The sequence below is a fragment of the Marmota flaviventris genome, chromosome 5 (genome assembly GCF_047511675.1).
Source record: "Marmota flaviventris isolate mMarFla1 chromosome 5, mMarFla1.hap1, whole genome shotgun sequence".
In the NCBI taxonomy this organism is placed as follows: domain Eukaryota; kingdom Metazoa; phylum Chordata; class Mammalia; order Rodentia; family Sciuridae; genus Marmota; species Marmota flaviventris.
The window spans coordinates 71,989,941-72,012,922 of record NC_092502.1 but is presented as its reverse complement, the minus strand read 5'-3'; the positions used below and the strand labels follow the sequence as shown (position 1 = coordinate 72,012,922).

Sequence of the window (22,982 nt, the reverse complement as noted above, 5' to 3'; positions counted from 1 at the left end):
ACATTTCATTTATTGGCTCACAAATGTTTCTTGTTTTGAAGAAGTCTGTTCTTTGAGCTGAGATCCATATGGTTGCAACATTTCTTTGTACCTGATAATTTTTTTTTTTTTAATACTGGGGATTGAACTCAGGGACACTTAATCACCGAGCCACATCCCCAGCCCTATTTTGTATTTTATTTAAAGACAGGGTCTCACTGAGTTGCTTAGCCCCTCTCTTTTTGCTGAGGCAGGCTTTGAACTTGTGATCTTCCTGCTTCGGCTTCCCAAGCTACTGGCATTAGAGACGTGCACCATCACGCATGGCTGATAAAAAAGTTTTTTTTTTTTTAATTCTTAAAATGCTTAATGTGTTTTCACGGTTCAAAATAAAAAGGTATAAATATGTGTATTCAAAAATATTCTCTCACCCTTTCTCTAGTTATTCAGTCTTTCTTTAGAGTTTCTTCTCTCTTCCAAAAATATTTTTTTGAAGGTATAGTAAACTACACACACACATACAGGTTAAACTAAAATTTTTTTAATCTTCTGCCTTACATTGAGAATTACATTATTTATTTGTGAAATGGGCTTTTTATAATTTTCTGACTATGGCCAATTTTGTTTTTCTTCTTTTTCTGTGGGTTGAATCCAAGGGTACTTTACCACTGAGCTACATCTCCAGAGCTTTTTATTTTTTTGATACAGGGTCTTGCTAAGTTGCTGAGGCTGGCTTGGAACTTGGAATCTTCCTGCCTCAGCCTCCAGGGTCTGTGGAATTATAGATATGCACCATTGATGGTGTTCTTTTCTTTTAAAACTTGTTTTCTCAAATATTTACCTTGTTCTATGACCTCTGAATTTCATTCCAAAGGCACCCCCCTACTTTGGTCCAAAATCTTATGCGTCCTTTTATTTTTCTCCTAAGAAAGCTATTTTCCATTTGTCTTTACTCATTGGTTCTTTCTTAAATATTTAATCACAATGCTTCTTTTCCTTTTCTCTTTTGTGGCATCAGTTTATAGTCCGTTATTGTAATGTGCTCTATGAAGTTCACTTGTTTGGAATGTAGTCTTTTCTTCTTATTTCATGTCGGAATTGTTTTCAGCCAAATCAGATAGGGTGATCTTAGACTAGGTGCTCTGTGATAGACTATTCTGTGTATAGAGAATATTTCTGTTTTTATTATAGCACATCTTAATGTATTATCTATATAGCCATTAGACATTTGAATAGCTTATTCTGAAGTGTTAAGTCATTTTACACTTCATTAATTTACAACCTTTTTTTTTGTAATAGATGGCTTAAAGTCTTCAATCAGTACAAGAACTTTAAAGGTTTTTATCATTTTACTGTAATCTTTCAGTTTTTACTGTAGTCTTATTCAGTTAAAGATTGACTTCTGTAATCTGTGACTTCTGTAATCTGTAACTCCGGATCCTGACTTTTATCCAGAAAACCCTTCATTCTTTCTTAATTTTGAGTGATGCTTACTGGTTTTTATATTACACTGTCAAACAAACATAACAAGCCTGTCTAGTAAATTTTTTCAGTGATTAGTAGTAATTTTCTTCCTTTCTTCCTTCTTTTCCTCTTCCTTTCCTCTTGGCATGCACCACCGTGCTGGGCCAGTAGTTTCTGCTTTCTGATATTGAATCTTTAACTTTAGTTATGTAGAAAGAATTTTTATGTTCAGTTTAAGGGATATTTGAGCATTACTTAAATTCACGGTAAAAATTGTATGCTGTGCTCTAGGAAGAAATAATACTTTTCAGTAAACAGAAGATGCTTTTTGCCAGTTGCTATCCAGCATCAATATAGAAAACATACAATGTATTGTCATCAATGATATAAGCTTGAGAATTTGAGGTTCAGGATAATTCCACAAAATGTATTCTGTTTCAGAGCATGTCAGGTATGACCAGGAGATAGGAGAACCCATATTTTGTTCTTCTTTTTTTTAAAAAAAAAATATTTTTTTTAATTGTACACAATACCTTTATTTTGTTTATTTGTTTTTATGTGGTGCTGATGATTGAACCCAAGGCCTCACATGTGCTAGGCGAGCGTTCTACTGGTGAGCCACAACCCTAGTCCTTGTTCTTTGCTTTTTAAATTGGATTCCTGTTTAATTTTTTTCTGACCTCCTGGGCACTTTTATGTCTGATCTCTGACCATAGGGCTTCTGGAGTCCCTGACCTCACATCCTCTGGAGGTTGTCCAGTTGATCATGGCAGCTAGTTATTATGGGAGATGATGCTCCTGCTTTGCCTATTGGGGGAAGTGGATGGTTTCAGTCTCTAAGCAGGAGATATTTAATCTCACTCTCTCTCCCCCCTACACACACAACCCTGGCTGACATTGTGCTCCCATTATTATGGATCCAGAGGTCTCTACTGGGCCTTCCATTAATGCTTTAAATACTTGAGAGGTATAAAATATTTTAATACTTTAGGGCCTCCCCATGAAGATGAGTCAGGCTTGTGAGGCTGTGGGCTGATAGCTAGATTCCTTCCTTCTGAATGGATGTTTTCTTTCTTCTTGGCTTAGTTAGGGGAGGTACTTTTGTTTTTATTTATTTATTTTGGACACTGTTTTAGAATGATGATTCTAGCCTCTTTTATTGTGCATTTTCTTTTTCACTGTCTTTCATATTTTCATTTTCTGCCCTTTCTTGCAGGTTGGGAAAAGGTACACAATTGTTACTTACCGTTCTTTCTAAGACCTGGTGAATCTTATTACTACTGTAGTACAACTATAATTTCTTTCTATGTAGCTTACATTTCCTCTTTAATCATAAGAAATTAGGATTTATTTTAACAACTACAAATATACAATTAAAAATTGTGTAAAGGTGAAGCTTGTTTCCCTCTGACATCCTATATTGGGGATTGAACCCATGGCACTCTACTATTGAGCAACACCTCTGCTTCCCAACCCTCCCATTTTTTATTTTGAGATAGCATCTTATAAAATAGCCCACGCTGGCCTGAGATCATCCTGCCTCAGCAATAGTAGCAGGGATTACAGGTGTGTACCACTGTACCCAGTTCCTCTTTTAAAATTTATGTACATGCAGCTTTTGTATTATACATACTGGGTCCTTTTATTATCCCCCTTTACCTCTCCTCCCTCCTTCCACCTACATCTCTCCCACATTCTTTTTCCCCAAAATACTGTTATACAAGTAATCGGGCATGAATATCTCTTTACTTTTCATTACTTAAATGAAAGATCCGTGCTTCCTCTGTCCCCCCCCCCCACAAATATCTTAATATAGATTTTTTTTTTTTGCATTGGTACTTCCTTGGTTGAAGTATTATTATTCAGTATTAGTATTATTACTGAATAATAAGATCCAGGAAGATTTACTTCTTGTAGACCTTTTCAAGACTCCTGATTTGCCTCTTATTCATTCTTTTCATTGCTGAGTAGTAGTACTTGGTGTTACTACACCATAAATTATTTGACACCTCTCTTTTTTTCAGTGAGCATTTGCTTTTTATTTTTTTAAACACCGTGAACTATAGTTTAGTGAACATCCTTGAAAGATGCAGTCTTGTGTTTTGTGCTTTTATTTCTAGTTAGAGATTCTGGATTGTGTGATTGCTGGATTGGTTGTTACATACACATTTTTATTTGAATGAATATCGATAGATTATTTCCCACAAAAGCCTAAACTAGTGACAGTTCTACACCAGTGAAAGTAAATAGGCTTTTCTTCATATCTTCTCAATTATGATATTGTTTTAATTTTGCTTATCTGATGGGGGTGAAACAACAGGTCATTGTTTCTCTTGTCCACTGTGAAGTTTGAATAATCTATTTTTAATACTTTATGCCATTGGATTTGCTCTTCTGTGAAGTTCCTGTTATCCCATTTTTTTTCTAGTGATTATATATATATATATATATATATATATATATATATATATATATATATATAATCTTTTTACTAGAGCTCTTTGTATGTTAGTAGCTAGTAAACCAATATCTGTCATCAACTTTACATGTACTTTTTCTGATTCTGTCGTTTGTTCATGTTATATATTTTTAAAACATATTCAACTTTTGGTTTTATTTTTATGGATGTGTGTTTATTTCTGTTGTATGGCTAGGGGAATTCCTTTTTGGGTAAAAACTATCTTCTGCATCTTTGATATCACACACATGCACACTTGGGTCCTTCAAAGTTAAATTACAGAAGCAGAGCAACCAGGAAAGATATATGAGATTTATTATAGGGGTGTGACATTATACAGCCATAAAGGTATATTAAAGAGTTTTATGTGAGACTGTCATTTTTTTATAAAAGAGGAAGGACTTTTTAGCTTTCTTGTCTTTTTTTAAAAAAAATTTTAAATATTTATTTTTTTAGTTGTAGTTGGACACAATACATTTTATTTTATTTATTTTTTATTTTTAGGCGTTGCTGAGGATCGAACCCAGGGCTTGCCTTGCACATGCTAGGCTTGTGCTCTACTACTGAGTCACAACCCCAGTCCCTTTAGCTTAGGGTTTCTAGGGAAGAATTTTCACATTTCAAATGAGTGTTTCATATAAATTGACATTCCAAATATAGATTCCTTTGCTGAAATGTCATGGCGGAATACAGGGTAGTAATTAATTGCCTGGCTTTGAGCTTTTGGTTTTTGGAATTTTATTTTCACACAGACATTTTAATTGTTCAGGATCAAAATTCATTTGACCTGGAAGAAGCAGCCCAGTCATAGGTGTGGTTTAGTGATGGTTTTCAGAATCTATCCTTCTATAGCATTGCAGGATAAATCTTTCTTTTACAATTTTCCTTGGTATCACATTTCTATAGGATTTCTACACTAGTAAATAATTTTAAGAATATTTCTTTTGTTTTTATTTTTTTCTATCCACACCTGAAAAATTTGTGTGGTTTTCTACCTGAGCATTATTTATAGATGTATAAGTGCCTGAATGAAAGTACTGAATGTGACTTCTGTATATGTTCAAGTATAGTAAGTAAGGAGAAGTGGCAGTGCAAGACTTAAAATTAGAGGGGTGAGCCATAGTTTAAAAATTTTTTTTTTAACCAAAAATAAGCTAAATAGTGTGACTTAGCTGTTTTGTCTTGATCTGGGTCTGTTTTTCCTAGCTGATCACAGGTGCACACAGTCTCAGACTGAAGTGAAAAGTGAGTTCCCTCTTGAGGAAAGACAGAATGAAATGCTGAATGAGTGGGTTACCAGGTTTCACTGAAGAGAAACCTAAGTGGGAGAGAAGAAGAGGAGGAAAGAATAGTTTGACAAACCCCTCAGATTGCAGTAGTCTGAAATATAAAAACTATCTGCTACAGTGAAATAGAATAAAGGATTGTAAGGATAGAATTGATTTCACTCATTAGACTTTTCTATTAGGGGGAAAAAAAACTCCCATTAATCCTCTCTGTAGACATTTTTCAGTTCGTTTGTCTTAGGCTAATTTTTTGTGATGTCATATTCTTTGTTCTGTGTAGACATTATTCATTAAAAAGGGTAATAATGGCTTATATAATAATGTCATTATATGTATGCAGAGGCATTTCTTATTCCATGGGACATCCATTTTGAATATCTTCCCCAGCATTGGTAGTATATTTTCAATGATCTCCTTACATTTGCGCATCTATTGTAACCATTTTAATTTCTGAGAGAAAAAAACATTGGTGTTTAGAATATGAAGAGTAAAACTGTTCCACAAAAAGACCAAATCCATGACTAGTTTCTGTACCTTCACCTTCATCAAGAAAGATAACCAACCAGTTCTTTTAACTCCTATATATAGATATAATGGTGGATGTAGGGAACTCCACTCACCAGTAAAGCCCTTTAATAGCAATGAGGAAAAAAAAAATCTAATACATACTGTGTTAAAAAGAATGTTTTGTTTTTTTTCCTGTTTCCATAAATTTGCACCTGGTGAGTTATCTTCCTTTAAAAAGAAAAAATGGGGGAGGGGGCTTAGAATACTGTATTATCAGTGGTTCTTAGTTGTTTACCCTTGCCTGGACAAGACTGGAGAGCCCAGACTACCATATAGTGTTTGGTAGATTAGGTAGGTTCTCAAGTTCTCTCTAATCTGTCCTTATCTTAACAGAAGGGAAAGCATCTCTCTTTCCTTCTTGTAAAAGCAAAAAAAGAAAAGTCAACAAGTATTGATTTCTGTTGTTGTGCTCCCAGTTTGGGTTGGTTAAATTAAAGTAACAGTAGAATTTTACTATCTAGTGCCTGACAGTTTTCATAGTTAGCCTAAGTAGAGAAATTGGAGTTATCAGTTATTTTGATCTTAATGAAAATATGGAAAGAAATGAAGTGTGTTCTTATTTGAGACATTAGAAGACCTTTGTAATTATGATGTTTTCTGAAAGAATCCTTGTAAAGGAAGGAAAGTATTCAATTATGGAGAGGGAATTAGAGACATGACAATGTTAAATTTGGGTTGGAAATCAAGTGTTTCTAAAATCCTGAAACTTGTTGCTAGTGTGAAGTCTAACCTTTAAGATGTCATTTCTCATGTATCATTTAGATGGAAGGCAGATAACGGATTGGGGCTTTTATTAAAATTGTATTGGCAGCCATGCCACATAGTTTTTAACAAACCCAGAAGTTCCACTGAGTTATTTAACAGTGAAGCCATTAATGAACCTCTTATATATGAAAGTAACAAATTAAACCTTATAAGATTCTTTCATAGTATGTGAGGGAATAAAAATTAACAGATTGTCATTACATTGTACTATTGCATTCTGTTAATATTTGTACCATATTAGGGAGGCAGAAATTGTTCTAAAAGTTTCTTGCTAACATTTTAAGAGTACATGATTAAGATTGAAAAAAGGAGTAGATTTTATTGAGGGGGGTGAATAAGACTCAAACTAGAGCTTTTCCTTTGTGGGCTGTATTTTAGAAAGTAGAAGTTCTGCGTTTTCTATGCCGAATCCATAAGAGGTAGGTTCTGAGACTAGAAAAGAAGACTAAATGTGAAAGTCTATTAGAAAGATATTATGTATCTTTTCTGAAAAATGGTTTTAGATTGGATATTGGTAGTGAACACTTGAACAATGGTGTGGGAACTCAAGACTCTGGTAGTCTTGATCAGAATACATCTTTCTAAGTCACTGCTTTGGTTACCATGTTCCAGCTGTCTCCAGAAACCTGGAATAGATACTCTTTTGACCATGTTAAATCTAAGCTCACTTCCTGGCAGCAGAAGCATCCTGTCATTTGGTCCAGCTTTGGACTCCTGTTCATTTGGTCATTACTGCAGTGAACAGGTATCATCTATCAGATGAGTAGCTCTGGTGACTTCTCTACCCAGCTGTACAGAAATCATGCCTTTGTTCCAAGCCCAAAGTTCCATTTCTCCACTGCATTCTTAAGTACCACCCCCCCTTTTCTAAACATCAGTAATCTGAATGGCAATTCACATTTCTGGGTTTATTATCTTTTATTAGTTATTAAATAAATTGAATTGAATGTTGTTAGTTTTATCTCCACTAAACTGTAAATTCCTGAGGGCAGGGGTCCAGCACCTTAGCATTTTGTTAATGTAGTGTATAATGGAAGTTGAAGTACTTTTGAATTATTTAAGAATACTTAATAATACTAGCATAAAAGTAATAAAAGAACCCATTCTTCAGTGCTTATCATGTGCCAGAAATTTTAAATGCTTTATATACATTCTCACTTAATCATCAAAGCATGAATTTGTTACTGTTAAGGTATAAAGGTCTGATAACTTGTACAAGTTCCCATAGCTGGTAAGTGGAGGTGTTATACTTAGAACGCAATCTGGTTCTAGAATTTGAGCCCTTAGCCACCACAAAATACTATATGTCTAGTTGAGAATAATAATGTGTTAGATTGCCAATACCATAAATGATATTTGTAATTTTTCCTTCCAATATTCTATGAAAATTGCCACATGTAGAAGCTGAAAGATCTGTGTAGTGAATAGCCATATACATATACACCCACTTTCTTGATTATTAACATTTTATTATATTTGATTTTTTACATATTTATTCATTCCTGTATCCATCTTACTGATTAATTGATTGATTTGATTACCGTAAAGTCAGTTGAAAACGCATACTTTTCTAAAACACTGCAGCTTACGTGTCATTAGAGTTCACTTTTTTCAAGATAAATTTCATACACAGTGAAATGTACAAATCTTTGTATTACTTTGGTAAATACAAATACCTTGTATACCACACCTCTACCAGGATATATAAAATTATACAGTTATCTTTTTTTGATGGGGTGCTAGGGATTGAACCTAGGGGTACTTTACAACTGAGCTATGTCCCCAACCCTTTTTATTTTTTATTTTAAGATAGGCTCTCAATAAGTAGTTTAGGTCCTTGCTAAGTTGTTGAATCTGGCCTCAAACTTGTGATCCTCCTGTCCCAACCTCCTCAGTTGCTGGGATTATAGGTATGCTCCACTATACCTGGCCATGGTTATCTTTTTATCAAACATTTGGTAGTCTTGTAATTCAAATTAGTGAATTGTACATTTCTTCCAGAATTAAAACCTGCTTTTCTGATTACCCTATAATCTTTTATTGATTCTTTAGTTTAACACACTGACTTCATTGAGGACATGGTCATGTCTTGGTACTTGGCCTAGAGAACCCACTCAGAGGTATGATGAATGATGGACTAGTTATTTTAGTTATCATTCTGACTTCCTAAAGTAGTATATGTACAGATCCTTAGTTACCAAAAAATCTTTTAGTGTTTTAAGGTTTCAGATCATTTTTATGAATTAAGCTTACCATATTCCTATTATTTTTCCACTTCACCTTTGCCCAAGTAGCCTTGAAATCCATCCTCTTCCCCCCTTTTTTGGTGATTATTATTTGATATTTCTTAGACTTAGATTGTTATTTGATATTTCTTGTTTAAACATTTCTTAGACTTATCAGGTATGGTGACACATGCCTGATTCTAGGTATTCAGTAGCCAGCAGTAGGATTGCTTAAGCCCAAGAGTTTGAAGAACGCCTGGGCAACATAATAAACCCCAAATCTAGGTAGGGAGGTAGGAAGATAGATTGATCAATTTATCCCTCCTCTCTCTCTCCTGCCTTCCTACTCTCAGACTGTTCAAGGAAATTAGTATGGACCTGTAAGTCTCTTCTCTATATCTTCATTCATTCCTTTGGTGATCTCACCTAAGCTCATAGTGTTAAATACTTCTATTCACTGATGATAAACTTCTAAATTATTTCCAGTCTGGACCTTTCCTGTGAACTTCTCATCTCTACTTGGGCAACTTGTAAACCCTCTAACTTTAATACATCACAAACCTAATCTTAAATCTTTATGTCTCTCCCCACCTCCTTGTCAATTTATTCATCCATATTTTTCTTAATGTTAGCTGTTGCCAGGAATTCAATGAGTTAAAATGTTAGTTACTTGTAAATGAATGAAGAGTCCAGTGTTTGAAAGGTTATAGCTAATCCCCAGACTTCCTCCTCATTTTAAACTGAGGTTGGTGTGTGTGTGTGTGTGTGTGTGTGTGTTTAAAGGTTGACATAAAATGTTTAAAAGTCAAGATCTTCAAAATTCTGATTATTGTTTTTGGAAGTTGGTAGGTTTGTGATTTTTTTTATGGTACATTTTTTTAATGTAAACCCTTTGGCAGTTTGTCCTATTCTTTATAATCTACCTATGATTCCCTTCACATCTAATTCTAAGGAGAGCATAGATTGGATATCTAGATGACAATATTGCTTAGGTAATATCTTTTGACATTTCAGCAACTCTGCATCAAACAAAAAAATTTCCTAACCACCTACTTTTAGGTTTTTTTTAGAGTAATAGATAAATCTTATGCTGGCAGTTTAACTCAAATGGACTCTAGTTGTTAAAGTTGACGGCAAGTGTCAGGGACCAGATTTGTCCTACACTGGCCTGAGGGATTATCAGGAGGAAAAAAAGGGAGATGTGGACACAGCACTGTCCCAGTTGTCTGTAGCAGTGGCAGTGTGCTGAGGATGGTAGATTCTTTACACTTTCTTTTTCACTACTCCCCCCTTCCACCCCGCCCCAGTAAGTTTCAAGGAAAAGTAGAGAGGTTGATCTGAGCACTGTTGGGACACTCCCAGACACCATTCTTTTTTTGGTTGTTGTTTGTTTGTTTCTGTGTTTTTTGAGTTTCAATTCAAATTTATTTAGTTAAAAAAAAATTTTTTTTAAAGTTACTGGTGGATACAATGACTTTATTTATTTATTTTATGTGGTGCTGAGGCTTGAACTCTGCCTCATGTATGCTAAGTGAGCACCCTACCACTGAGCCACAACCTTAGCCCCTCAAATTTATTTAATTTTAAAGGAAATATTAAAGGGCATTTCAGAATTTAGTAGAATCCTGCAAAGGAGAATGCTTCAGAATGTCTGAACACAGTTCTTTATATGTGAGCCAAATGCATGATATAGCCATAGTTATTATGGCCTGAACCATATGTCTTTTTCTCTTTTTGAAACAAAAATTATGGCAGAACATACTTTCACCTGAAAAGTCAGCATTTTTATAATCAGTTCTTTGAGAAAACTGAAATGTACTTTCCTAGCATAGATGAAGTAAGGATTATTGCCTACTCCAAGAATCCTACTTTTCTAAAATTTCCACGAACATGTTCTGTACATCCCATTGTACACCCCAGGTCCTCAAATAAAAACAACAAAATAGCAAGTCATATTAAAGTTGCAAAAGGTGTTGGGGATTTTATTTGGTCAAAGAGCTAGAATAAGTGCTAATTATTAATAGAAAAAAAATTTACTTCTTAAATGGCCTGTATTCCTATGCTTTTGAAAGTGTAACCAAAATGATTAAACATTTTGTATTTGAATCTTTGCAAAGAGGACAGACTGAGAAGATAGCCCAGGTGAGTGATTGTGTTTCTATTTGTGTTTACCAAATTGTATGGATTGGTTTGCCACTGAAAGTTTTGTGAAATTGTATTGTGTAAATTACAGGCAATTCTTAGAAGGTAGATACTCAGCAGTTGATATGAATGAAATTCTTTGGAATTTTAGGGGCCATAAGGAGAAGCAGGTAGTAAGTCAAGATTCAAGCAATGTTGAAAAGTAGAGAAAATTTGTGGATAATGGAGGAAACAAAGTAAATTTCCTTGTTGATAACCTGGTTTTTGAAATACAGTGCTTAAGAAAGAAGTTCTTGGACTGAACTTGTGACTCAGTGGTAGAGCGCTTGCCTAGCATGTGTGGGGCACTGGGTTCAATTCTCAGCACCATAAATAAATAAATAAAATAAAGGTTCATTGACAACTAAAAACATTTAAAAGAAAAAAAAAAAAAAAAGAAGTTCTTTACTTGAGATCTGGGCCATAAGTTTCATTCGGATATGTCAATTCTGAGCAAGCTTTATATTGAATAAAGATTTTGATAACATGGAGGATTGTTATCCAGCTAATGTGAAACATCCTGTTGTGTGCACTGAACCCTAACCCATGGTCTTTGTGATTTTAATTTTTATACCTTTCCCCTTGCCCTCATCCCTTAAGGAGTCTGGCAAATCTGCCTTGGACCAAATCTGCCATTATTGGAAGGGCTGCTTCCTAAATTAGATGTGATAGACTTGATATACATGTACTCCAAGCAAAAATGAACATAATAATTATCCTTAATTCTCTATCATTTAGTTTGTCCTGAAATAGATTTATTAGAACCTGAAATATCAGTGGTTATTTCTTATTTCTTTTAGGAAAAAAATAGTATCCATTTATGATAGTGGGTAGTATGTGTCATTCTATATAATTTTAATGAAAAAAGAATCTAAGAGGCATCACTTGATTTTAAGTAATACCCAGAAGGAATCTTGAATTAGTGATTCTGAACCTTTAGGAAGTTTAGCTTTTAAAAAATTTTTTAAGTTATACATTGACACAATATCTTTATTTTGTATATTTATTTTTATGTGGTGCTGCGGATTGAACCCAGGGTCTCTCAGTGTGAGGCGAGCGCTCTAACCACTGAGCCCCAACCCCAGCCCCAGGAATTTTAGCTTTGATTCATAAAAACAAACCAGAGTAATGTTGTATTTAGTGTTACAATGCATTTTATAGAGTAGATTATCTTGAGCATGAGGTCAGTTTTATATCAATATTAGATATGAAAAGTATTACCAGATTGTTGGTTTATTGAAAACTCTTAATTATCAATCTTTATTATGGATATTGTACATTAACTTAATAAGAGAAGAAAGCCTAGAAAATGAATTTTAGGGAAGCAACACATGGATCTCACATGCTTTTAATGTGACTACATTCTCTGCTGGTGGATCTGTAGCATTTTGTTCTCTACAGATTGCTATTAAAAGCAGCAGACATTTTTGAGCATTTACTATATTCAAGCCCCAGAACTTTACAGGAATAAATCCTTCTGTGGTTGTTAATACTGTTAATTCTGTTTTAGGGGTGAAGGGCCTTAAAGGTCGGAAGACTTGTCCGGAGTCATAGGTTCAAAAAAGGAGCGCCAGGCCTCTTAACTACTATATTTTCTTACTCCTGTTGAAATATAAATTGTTTTACTAATGGCTTATGATGAATTTTAAAGAGACATGGTTAAAATTTCTGATAGCTATTCAGACCAGTGATTGCTATATCTTTTAAAATGTGTCCCTTTTTAGGAAATTAGCTATCATTGTATAGATTCTTATCCAAGGAGAACATTTATGATTATCATCAACAACTAGAGACGTTGCATGAAACATGCTTCTCTTCATTCCTGATGTACTGGAAGATCATTTTTTGAGGTGGGGGGGGGGATATTGCAGTACTGAAGAACAAACCTAGGACCTTGTGCATGCCAGGCAAATGCTCTGCCACTGAACTAAATCCCCAACCTGTGAAAGATGTTTTTAATTTTAAATTGTATCCCTAGTCTAGAAGATGTGTAATGTAATGTAGTAGCTATTTACTGAGTCTCCTGTGTATGTGTGGAAACAGTGTACTTTGGGATATGATAAGGAGAAAACATGAACTACTTAACTCCTCAAGAGAGTACTCATTCATTCTTGCAGACTTTTCTTGGCTCAAGCCTCGGATCATCACAAAGATTAGATCATCATAAAGCATGCAGCATGGCTGTATAGGATGCTAATCAAGGGTTGAAACGAAGAATAATTCTGCCTATTCTCCAAAACCTCCTTAGCTAATAGTAGCCAACATTTCTCCTTATTATTCCCACAGCTGGCTCTGTTTTAAAATTAATTCACAGATTTTTTCACTTACGTGTCTTTCCCCTAGGTAAACTAGTGCTTTTTCTTTACCAGATGAGAGCTGTTGGTTTGGTTCTTTGTCTTGGCCACAGTGAAGATCAAGGTCAAATTTTATTGCCCTACTAGGGTTTCCAAACCCTTTCTTGTGAGTTATCAAAAACCCTTTAGGATCTACTGAAATCTTGGAACTCACACACAATATTGCACTAATTTCAAGAGGTTGTTGGATTCTCTGAAACATATCCTTAACTATTGGGGTTAAGAATCCCTGCTTTTGATCTTTTTGCATCCTATTCAGCTACTCGGAATATATTAATATATTATTCTAAGTGTCCTTAAGTCTAAGCAATAAGGTATGTGTATGTGATACATATATTGTTTTCAGAAGGTTGGGGTGGTTTACAGTTGCCCCTCATGCATTTGGCATAGGTTATTTTATTTTATCTTATTAATTTTTTGAGATGTAGTTTCCCTATATTGCTTAGGCTGGTCCCAAACTCCTGGGCTCAAATGATCCTCCCACCTCAGCATTCCAAAGTGCTGGGATTACAGGTGTGCATCATTGAGCCTGAATTAATTTTGGGGGGTGGTGGTGCTGGGGATGGAACCAAGGGTCTTATGCATGCCAGGCAAATATTCTACCACTGAGCTACATCCCCATGGGAAATGTTTTTATTCATCACAAGATCTTTTTTGACCCTCATAATGATGAATTAGGTGAGCTAATATAAATGATTAGATAGAGTTTTTGAAGTTAATGTGTTCTAAACACAATTGTGAATGTTATTCTGTAAAGTTCATGTTTACTATGACTCTTGTATCTATCTCTTCCCTGTGGTTCTTTCTAAACTCTCTCGAAAGCTGTAAAAAGACTTTGCCTCTGGGGCTGCATTTAAAAATCTGAATCCTAAAGTAAAGGATGAGTCATTGGCTTCTGCCCATCAGGATTGTTCACAGGTGCTCCTTCATGCTGATTTCTAACAGGAGTTCCTAAGTTGGAGGCATTGGGTAACTAGATGCCTTTTTAACACTACCCCCCCTTTATTGTCAGACCTCCATGTAGAGAGAGAGAGAGAATATTTTTAGTTTGTGGGCTTTGCAGGGCCTCATTGGACTTTCCTTGAAGATTGCTTACTCTTTAATGTCCTCTTTAGAAAGTAGAAGGCGAGGTTCAGGAGCTGTCCTTTAATAGTGTTCTCAGAACATGAATTAGGAGCAAGGCCACACTCATGCTAAGAAAGCATCACACTCCCTTTGCAAAGATAATTTATAGTACATTTTGTCTAAGAGAGACTTGAGTATCCAGCTGGTTAAATATATTTAAAGAAGGGGAGGGAATCTCTTCAAGCACACCTTGAAGAAGTCTATCATGTATTTGAGTGGGAACCTGAGAATGCTGTGGGCTTACAGGCAAAATTAATAAAGTAACTGTTAAAGAAATCAGATATAACTTTACATGAAGTTTTCAAGCTTAAAATATGCAAGAAATTATGTTAATAAGTCCTCCTTTAAACTCCACAAAGTGGGGATTGTTCCTTCTGTGCAATTTGAAACCACCATCATCTATGCCCTCTAATACAGATGGAATGAGTTTGACAGTGAAATGAGTGCTCTGTTTCTTGTCTCAGCACTAGTTACATCTGAGGCTCCTGGTGTGAGAGAGATCTTAGCCTCTTGATCTCAGCATCCTTGGATGTTGGGAAAAAGTTGACCTTATTTATTCCTCTGTCTGGTCCTACTGTGCTAGGACCTACTGGGGCTGGAGAATCATGAAGTGCATCCTGGCAAGTATGGCAGATTCTTGGCATTCACTTCCTGGAAGTTCCTCCCCTGGTGCTGCCCAGGCATGGCATCTTGTCTGAGGGTGTTTATACCAACTAAAGAACACTAATTAAAAATCTTTTACCATTTTTATCCCCTGATCTGATAAAGTAGATCCTGCAGGGAGCCTAGTGATCTGCACGGTTACTACCAGTTGTCTTTGATAAGAGGTGTGCAAGGTGATGCTTGAATCTCCCCCACATATAACAACTGAGGTACAGGCTAGGTGCCATTTTAAATCTCCCCAGGCTGTGGTGGCAGTCCTTTGTGTGGGAAGATTGGGAGAGGAACAGCCAATCCCAGGCCCTATGAGCTCTATTTTCTGTCCACTTGTTAAGGATTATTATCGAACAATTTCTTATTGCCCCTACCCTTATCTTTGCTTTCTGAGCCTAGTTTTAGAATTTTGCAGAATAAAGTTAGGAGGTGATTTTAGCTGCCCTTTTTTCAACTGACACATTTGGCATCAAAGAGGAATGTGGTGCAAAACAGCTAGCTGTTCATTTAAGGTTTCTTTTCTGCCACAAGTGGCTTTTCAAGTTTCACATGTCAACAATGATGGTCATCAAGGGAAACAAAAGAGAGAGACATTCACTTTTTACAGTATACACAATTTTAATAACAAAACTTTCCTGTACACTGTACTTTGTCCCCCCGCCAAGACTCCCTATGTAATAATATGTTCTTCCCACCCCCAACCCATCTGCCCAGATCCCACCCCCCAAAAAATGGCTCTTGAAGGTGATTGAACACAATGTATTCGGACTGTACTTTGTGTTTCCAGTCTCAGTATTGATAGGCTCACCAAACATTTTTTTATATCAGACTATTATTTTTTTTTTTTAAATCAAGGAAGAAAAAGTTAGTTGAAGGAGCTGCAGAAATTTCCTAATGTTTGCAGTAACAAAATTAAACACTTGAACAATGATTTTCTATGTTTTTGGACCTTATTCAAGTACTGTGAGTTTGTCCCAGGTTAGATAGGTAGAAATATTTAATTATCTATGGATGGCCTTGTCTTTTTTTGTCTTTTTCTGACTCAAGCACTTTAACCAATAAAGTGTGACAACTGCCCCAAAGCAGACATTTGAGATAGGTCTGTTACTGTATTGCTGTACTAAAAAATGATTGTGTAGATCAGCTGTTAAAAATATTATTTAAAAATTTTTATGTTGATATCCACACTTGAGAGAGAGAGAAAGAGACAGACAGAAAAACGGAATATCTATGTATAGGGAATATGTCATAAGAAAATAATATGCCTGTTTTGAATTTTAGGATTCAGAACTAGTGCTACATAGGACTCATTTTTATTAGGAAGATGGAGTCTAGCTCTTGGTGACTAGCATTAGAATAAGCAGATGGATTTTAATAATTAGTGGGAGTTGGGAAGTTCAGACAATTCCATTCATTGAATTGGTACAGAAATTAACTTAGGCACATTAAGAAATTACATGTGTTAGTACAGATTTTTGGCTTAAAAAATTAGTATCTTTGCTTTTTGATGCTGGCAGTAAGTGTTCTCAGAGTTATGTGGATTTGCAAATTTACCAGCCCACTCTTTAGAGAAAGGTGATTTAAATTGCTGGCAGGCTACAGAAATGAATAGAAATAATTGCAAACTAGTTCTTGGTTCCTAGGTAGATATGGTATTATAGTCGTCTTTGGCTTTCTGTTTTTCTAGAAGAAAAGGAATTTTTTTTTAGCTTTTTATTAATATTTTTCTATAACCTTGAAAATTGGGTGGGGGCCAGGAGAAAGGATGGGTGAATGGGTGGTGGTGAAGTGAATAAGACCCCACCACGTTACAAAAGCCCTGGCATAGTGACCAGGATCTGTAGTGTTGGTGTGATACTCCTCCACCCTGGCCAGTTGGTGAAAAAAGCACAGTTGGCAGTCTCATCTTCAAACCTGTGCTGATAACTGAAATACAAGTTAAATGGAACCCTGCTTTCTCTGGGAAATTAAAAAGGGAAATTTGTGCTTTAAACGAGAAAGGAAAATTCTTGTTTGGCATTATTCTCTTTTCTCAGTAGGAATTACTCCAAAATGTAGAGGGTTTAAAAAAAAAAAAGTTATTTTTCAACTGAAAAGTATGCTTTGGTGGTCCTTGTAAAGCTGTTTCCCTGATTACTAAATGGCTTTTTCACATACATTAAGGATTTTGTCAACTGATGGTCCATTTTACTAACTATATTCTTTTAGGATTAATGTGGGAATTCCCAGCTAATATTTCTTATCCATTTACTCATTTTTAATTAATTTTGGTTTTAATTTGAAATGATGGGAAATCACCTTCTGCTATTCTTCAGGGCTGATGAAATCTTGTGTATTCTGAACAAGCTATCTGTCATCTGACAAATGGCTATGGTCACCCTGATAAATGAGTTGGGAAATTTTAGCCCATGGAGTTCTCATTTGTAACAGGGGCTTCTAATCTAGCCCCTCCGTGGGGAAGTAGTGCACTGCACTCTGTGCCAGAAAATCAGCTTCTGTCTCTGCTTGAGCATGACAGTGTCTGGTTTAACAAGAGATGAAATGCTCACTCACTGAAGATAACTGAACTGGGCTGAGTCTTTGACAAACTAATCTACCCACCTTAAAAAATGTAGAGAGCACATTTTCATCATTATGTGTAATCTTGTCCACTTTTTATTGAGACATATTTTCTTTGAAATGTAAGTAATCTTATCAGTATTAGAGAAAAATTATAATTAAACCTTATGGGTGAAATTATAGAGTTAATATGTTTTAAATTCAATCTTGGGAAGAAAATATGCCTTGAGTGAAGGATATAATGTTAACATTTATATTAAAAGATGTCTGTCTGTCTCTCTCTTGCCTGTAGTAGTGATTGCCTCTAAAGATTTGTGCCTTTTTAACATACAGTAAAATGACAATTGTAAAAATGCTCACTTTTCTAAAATCAAATTAGTGTTTTAATTTCAGGGTTTTTTAAAAAACATAATGGAACCTTCTTTATGGAAAAATTCTGGGTGAATTGGTAACTTGCATCTATACCCCAAATATATCATAGTTTTATCATATAAATCATAATCGAAGAAATAGGATACTTGTGGTTGTTTTCTGTATGAATAAATGGGCATCATTATCATTTGTTATTATGGAATGTTCATATTTACACTGGAGAACCTCCCCCTCTTCCCTTTTCAGTGCAGGTCCAGGGGCCTTGCCCTGTTTGGTGCAGATTGTATATAATCATCACTCCTGGCTGCTTAGTTACTTCAGCTAACCTGAGAGTTAGGTTTCAAAATCTTTCTTTGCTCTTCATCCCCTCACTTCCATGTTGTCTTCTGGTTACTGCTGTGTGGCCGCATAGGCATTTTGGTGTCCTAGCCTAGATTCACTTCAGTAATATGTTGTTCTTGTTTCATAGAAGAGTGTCACTCCCTCCTGTGAATGTGTATCTTTATTAAAAGATTAAAATTGAGAATATAATGAAAATAGATTTTTTTTCATTAAAAAAATGAGAATTAGTGTTATGCCTGTTGCTATTCAATTTTAATTTTGGCTCTTTGAGGTTTAAAAATTTAAAGATCAGGAAAAGGCAGAATAAAGAGATTTAAACCCCTTTGACAAGGCATTTTTGATTGTGACAGGGTTGTGGGGTGGGGGGAGTTTTTTTCTGAACTGGAGAGAACATGTCAGGGTTATTAAATTGACTCAGTTTTTCTTTTTTCTCTGAAATAATTTTTTTTCACATAGATGTAAATATAGGATTTAGTATGTTAATTAGTAAATTGGTAATTTAATACTAGTTTAAAATAATAGTCTAAATGCCACAAAAATAAACATGTTCATTGTAAGTCAAACTAGATGATAAGAAGTCGGTGTAATTATTTAGTATTGATTTCATTGTAATGAGACCTTTTTACAATCCCTTGGATTCTTTATGTAAATATATCAAAGAGTCACTCAGCTTATTAGAGTTATATAAAGGGTGCTGATTTCATGATGTGGACTTTGATAATGTCTACTAACCCAGGCAGAAACTCTGGAAGAAAAGTGTTTAATATTTATCAGTCTTCAGTATACATGTAATTCTACTTCTTGTACTAGAAGTAGATTACAGATTTGAGTAAATACCAAATTATCATATAAGAGAACTTTGCTATCTCCTTTTAAGCAGCAAGCCAGTTGTGATACATAGAATGAAGAACAGTCATCAAATAGGTATTGATCCATATCTGTTTCTGCTCAATACCTTCTTTTCAAATTGTTTTCAGTAGGAAAAAAAAATAGCATATGGAGACCTTAGTGTAAATATTTACACACTAGTATATAATTACATGTGAAACGGTCTATTTTGAAGTAAGCATTTTTAGACTTTCCAACAGGAGTGCAAATTAATGTGATCATTGCTTCATTTAACACTTAAAATATGGTTTCATTTAAAAAATTAAAAATACTTCAACACTTCAAAAACTAAGTCTCCACTTGGTTTGGAAAATTAGGCTTAATGTCACCATTGGTAAAAATTAGATATGTATTTAGCCCCTACTATGTAAAATAGGTTACTTATCTGATATGATTTTTGATGACGGGTAGGTATTATACTTCACATTCTTTGTATGGCAGCTGCTGACACTTGCACTGTCCATAACCATTAATGATGATGAAGGGTCCTTCATGGGTGGGTTCATACTCATTATACGGTCCTTGGTCTGACATGTTTGACATATGGAGTCGTGTTTGGGATCGGAGCTGCCTATGGTTCTGAATCATTGAGCACTGCCTGATTCTTCTTAAAGTGGGAGGGCAGCACTTCCTAGAGATGAACACTATAAAAATAATAAAAAAGAAAGAAAACAATAAAGCCATTGTTCCTGTAATTACCCGCTGAGTAAAGATGGCATTGTCTGGTTCGGGAAAGTGTTCCTCTGTAGTAACTGCTATGCCTGCAGTAGTTGGAATTTCTTTGTCTCCCACATGGTAACTTGATGAGCTTATTCTTTTTGTATATTCAGTGGTTGGATCTCTATAAGTTGTAGCCATGGCAGTGACAGTGGTTGATAAGTTCCAGCAGAGCTGAAATCCATGGACTGCATCTAGAATATCCTCTCCTTGGGTGTGGTCAGGGCTGTGGCATAGGATGGAGTGCTCCCACCGACCTTGGAAACTGCCCAGCCAAGAGGCCAGAGCACATATTCGGGGACTGCATTCCCACAGATTGCCAGAGAGGCCAACAATTGTGAGGGATCTCAAGGAGCCTAAGATCTTGGAATCAAGACTGTTTAACTTGTTGTTATCCATGAGGAGTATTTTAAGATTAGGCATCGTTTCAAACACTGTGAAGTCGATGGCTTTGATTTCATTTCCAGTCAGGTCTAGCTTTTCTAAAGTGCTCCAGGTCCACTCCATCCCACACGTCAAGTTGCTAATTTTGTTCCATTGTAAGAAGAGCGTGTGCAGACTGCTTAGCCGGAGGAAATGAGCAAAATTAATCTTCGTCAGCTGGTTGTGCTCTAGGTGAAGTTCTCTCAGTTTGATTAATCCTGCAAATCCATTTCGAGCCAAACTTCGCAAACGGTTTGTGCTCAGATCCAGAAACTCCAGACTACGACAGTCCCAGAACAGGCGTACTGGGATAGTCCGCAGGGAGTTGGAACGTAAATGCAAGGTCTGCAGCTTCCGAAGGCCATAGAAGAGCTCTGGGTGCAGAGATGACAGCTGATTAAAAGACAGGTCCAAATTTTGCAGGTTAATCAGTTGGGTAAAAGTTGTATTTGGCAAGTAAAATATTTTGTTGGAACTTAAGATTAATTCCTTAAGTTTATATAGTCCTTGGAAAGCATCTTCTTTTACTGTTGAGATTTGATTGTGATCTAAGTGGAGCCAGGTAAGTTGACTGAAGCTGGCAAATTGATCTCTTTCGAGCTCTGTGATGTGATTGTGCCTCAGGGACAGGCCCAGAGAGCCCTTGTCTGTGGCGTTTGGCACTGAGTGGAAGCCCTGAGAGTCGCAGTAGAATAGCAGCTTCTCGCAGCGGCATTTGGGTGGACACGCCATACCCAGGGCAGGCAGCATTTTTAAAACCATACTCATTGCATATATTGCTGCCAGCATAGGGGCCCCTAATGGCCACTTGAAATGTAAGCCTGCAGAATATAATTTAAGGAAAACAAGAAGATAGGATATTTTTTCAGCAGAACATATGGGCTATTAAAAAAAAAACACATAACATTATGGTGAAAGATTTCATTTATATAACTTATTTTTCATTTACTGCAGAAAAATTAACCTTGTTGGTATGACTAGAACACAACTTAAACCATTTAAAAAGAAGATAAAGCATGTTCCTATCATTAGCTGCCTTTACCTAAACCTCAAAATCCAAAAACGTGACAGTGATTTCCCTCAAAATCCTAAAACGTGAAATCAATGGCTTATTTTAACAGCGTGATTCCTTGTTGACTGTACAAGACATATAAATGCATGGACTTACCCATTCTTCTGAGTACATTGGAGGCTGCATTCAGTCGAGGTTGTCAGACTCAACGCAGTGAGTCTGTAAAAGGCTCTAACATGCAGGAGCCTTTGACCAGTTTCCTGTTTTCTGTGTCCCAGGCTTTCCTTGTAAAATTGAATCCACCAGGGTGAGTTGTTTTTTCCTTAGCATATACCTCTGGAAAGCATTGGTTTCATTTTCTGTGATGCTCTAATCTCCTAAAACAGTTTTGAATGTAAGTTATTAATTTTCTCCCCTCAATTTGCTGCTGGTCATCAAAGCTTCAGTCTCTCCTTTCCGCAGCCGTTAGTTCTCTCTGTCTTAACTTGTTGATGGCAGATGGGCGGCTTGTTGCAGAGAAGAGCTCCTGGAGCAGCATGAGTGCATTTACTGAAAAGCTTTTCCGAGAAACGGCACAAGAATGGATTTGCTTATGTGCTGCGACCACACAGAACTGTATATAGGCTGACGTCACCGGGTGACGTGTCTTTTGTTTGGGTTTTCCAGAAGCTTTACTGTTAAAAAGCACTGTGCTTTGTAACAGTATTGGGGTCGTCGTAAGACCCTTGATCACAATAAAGCAAGAGAAGAATTCCTGACTTTAAAACATGATATTCCTTCAGTGTAGGAAGCAGCAGTGAGGTTGTAATAAAGGCTGCATTCAAGAAGACCCAGACCCATCGGAACAGTGAGTCGGACTAGCAGAGTGATGATTTTTAATGCGTGTAAGAGCCAGTGTTAGACTGAGATTCTGCATAGAGATCGTTTAAATGGGCAGAAGCCTGCACAATTGATTTATAAAGTGCTGCTTTAATGCCAGCCTATGCAAGGTAGTGTTGCTGCTCTGGTAGTTTGAAATGCTGCTCAGTTGCCTTGTTGTCATGCTTGGTTAAAATCTAAGCATAACTGTGATTTGCTTTAGGTATGTTGGTGAATTAAGTGGGCTTGACTTTTTTTGGCTTTAAGAGCTTAACATCTTAAACCAAGAATAAAGGGTGTGTGTAGGGGCTTCCAAAAGAAAGCACTTTAAAAAAAAAAAAAGAATTTCAGGGGAACTCTAAAAAGATTTCCCCTCTGTCCTGTTTTATAACAATGTTTGCTCACCATGCTGATGGAAAAATAATGCTGAGTTGATATTTGAATGCCCTAGTAGGAGAAAAGGGCTGGTGAATACCATTACTTTAACATACATGACCTAACTATTAACAGGGATGATTTGGACAAGTAATGCAATGTGGTTGGATTCTAACATGGTCCACTTTATTTACTTTAGCATCTCTCTTTCTCCTTAACTGAAAGCCTCATCTGGTGTTTAGATTGGGGGGTTGTGGGGCTGAAATAATAGAACATTTACACACTAGCTTCTATTGACACACTTAAGAACTGACTTTGAGTCTCATACTATTGTTGGAATCTCTCTTGTAGGTACAAAAGGTCACTCATTCTTTGGAA

At 35.9% G+C, this 22,982-nt stretch overlaps 2 protein-coding genes across 4 annotated transcripts in view; one reads left to right on the top strand and one right to left on the bottom strand.

Annotated features, from left to right (window-relative positions):
* Positions 1-22,982, top strand: part of Ctnna1 (catenin alpha 1) — a 177,355-nt gene that overhangs the window by 90,779 nt on the left and 63,594 nt on the right. The gene's annotated exons all lie outside the window — the stretch shown is intronic.
* On the bottom strand, positions 19,634-21,531 carry Lrrtm2 (leucine rich repeat transmembrane neuronal 2). The gene is made up of 2 exons (XM_027927473.2): positions 21,528-21,531; positions 19,634-21,180 (listed from the first exon to the last, which is right to left on the bottom strand). The coding sequence occupies exons 1-2, from the start codon at positions 21,529-21,531 to the stop codon at positions 19,634-19,636; spliced, it is 1,551 nt and encodes a 516-aa protein (XP_027783274.1).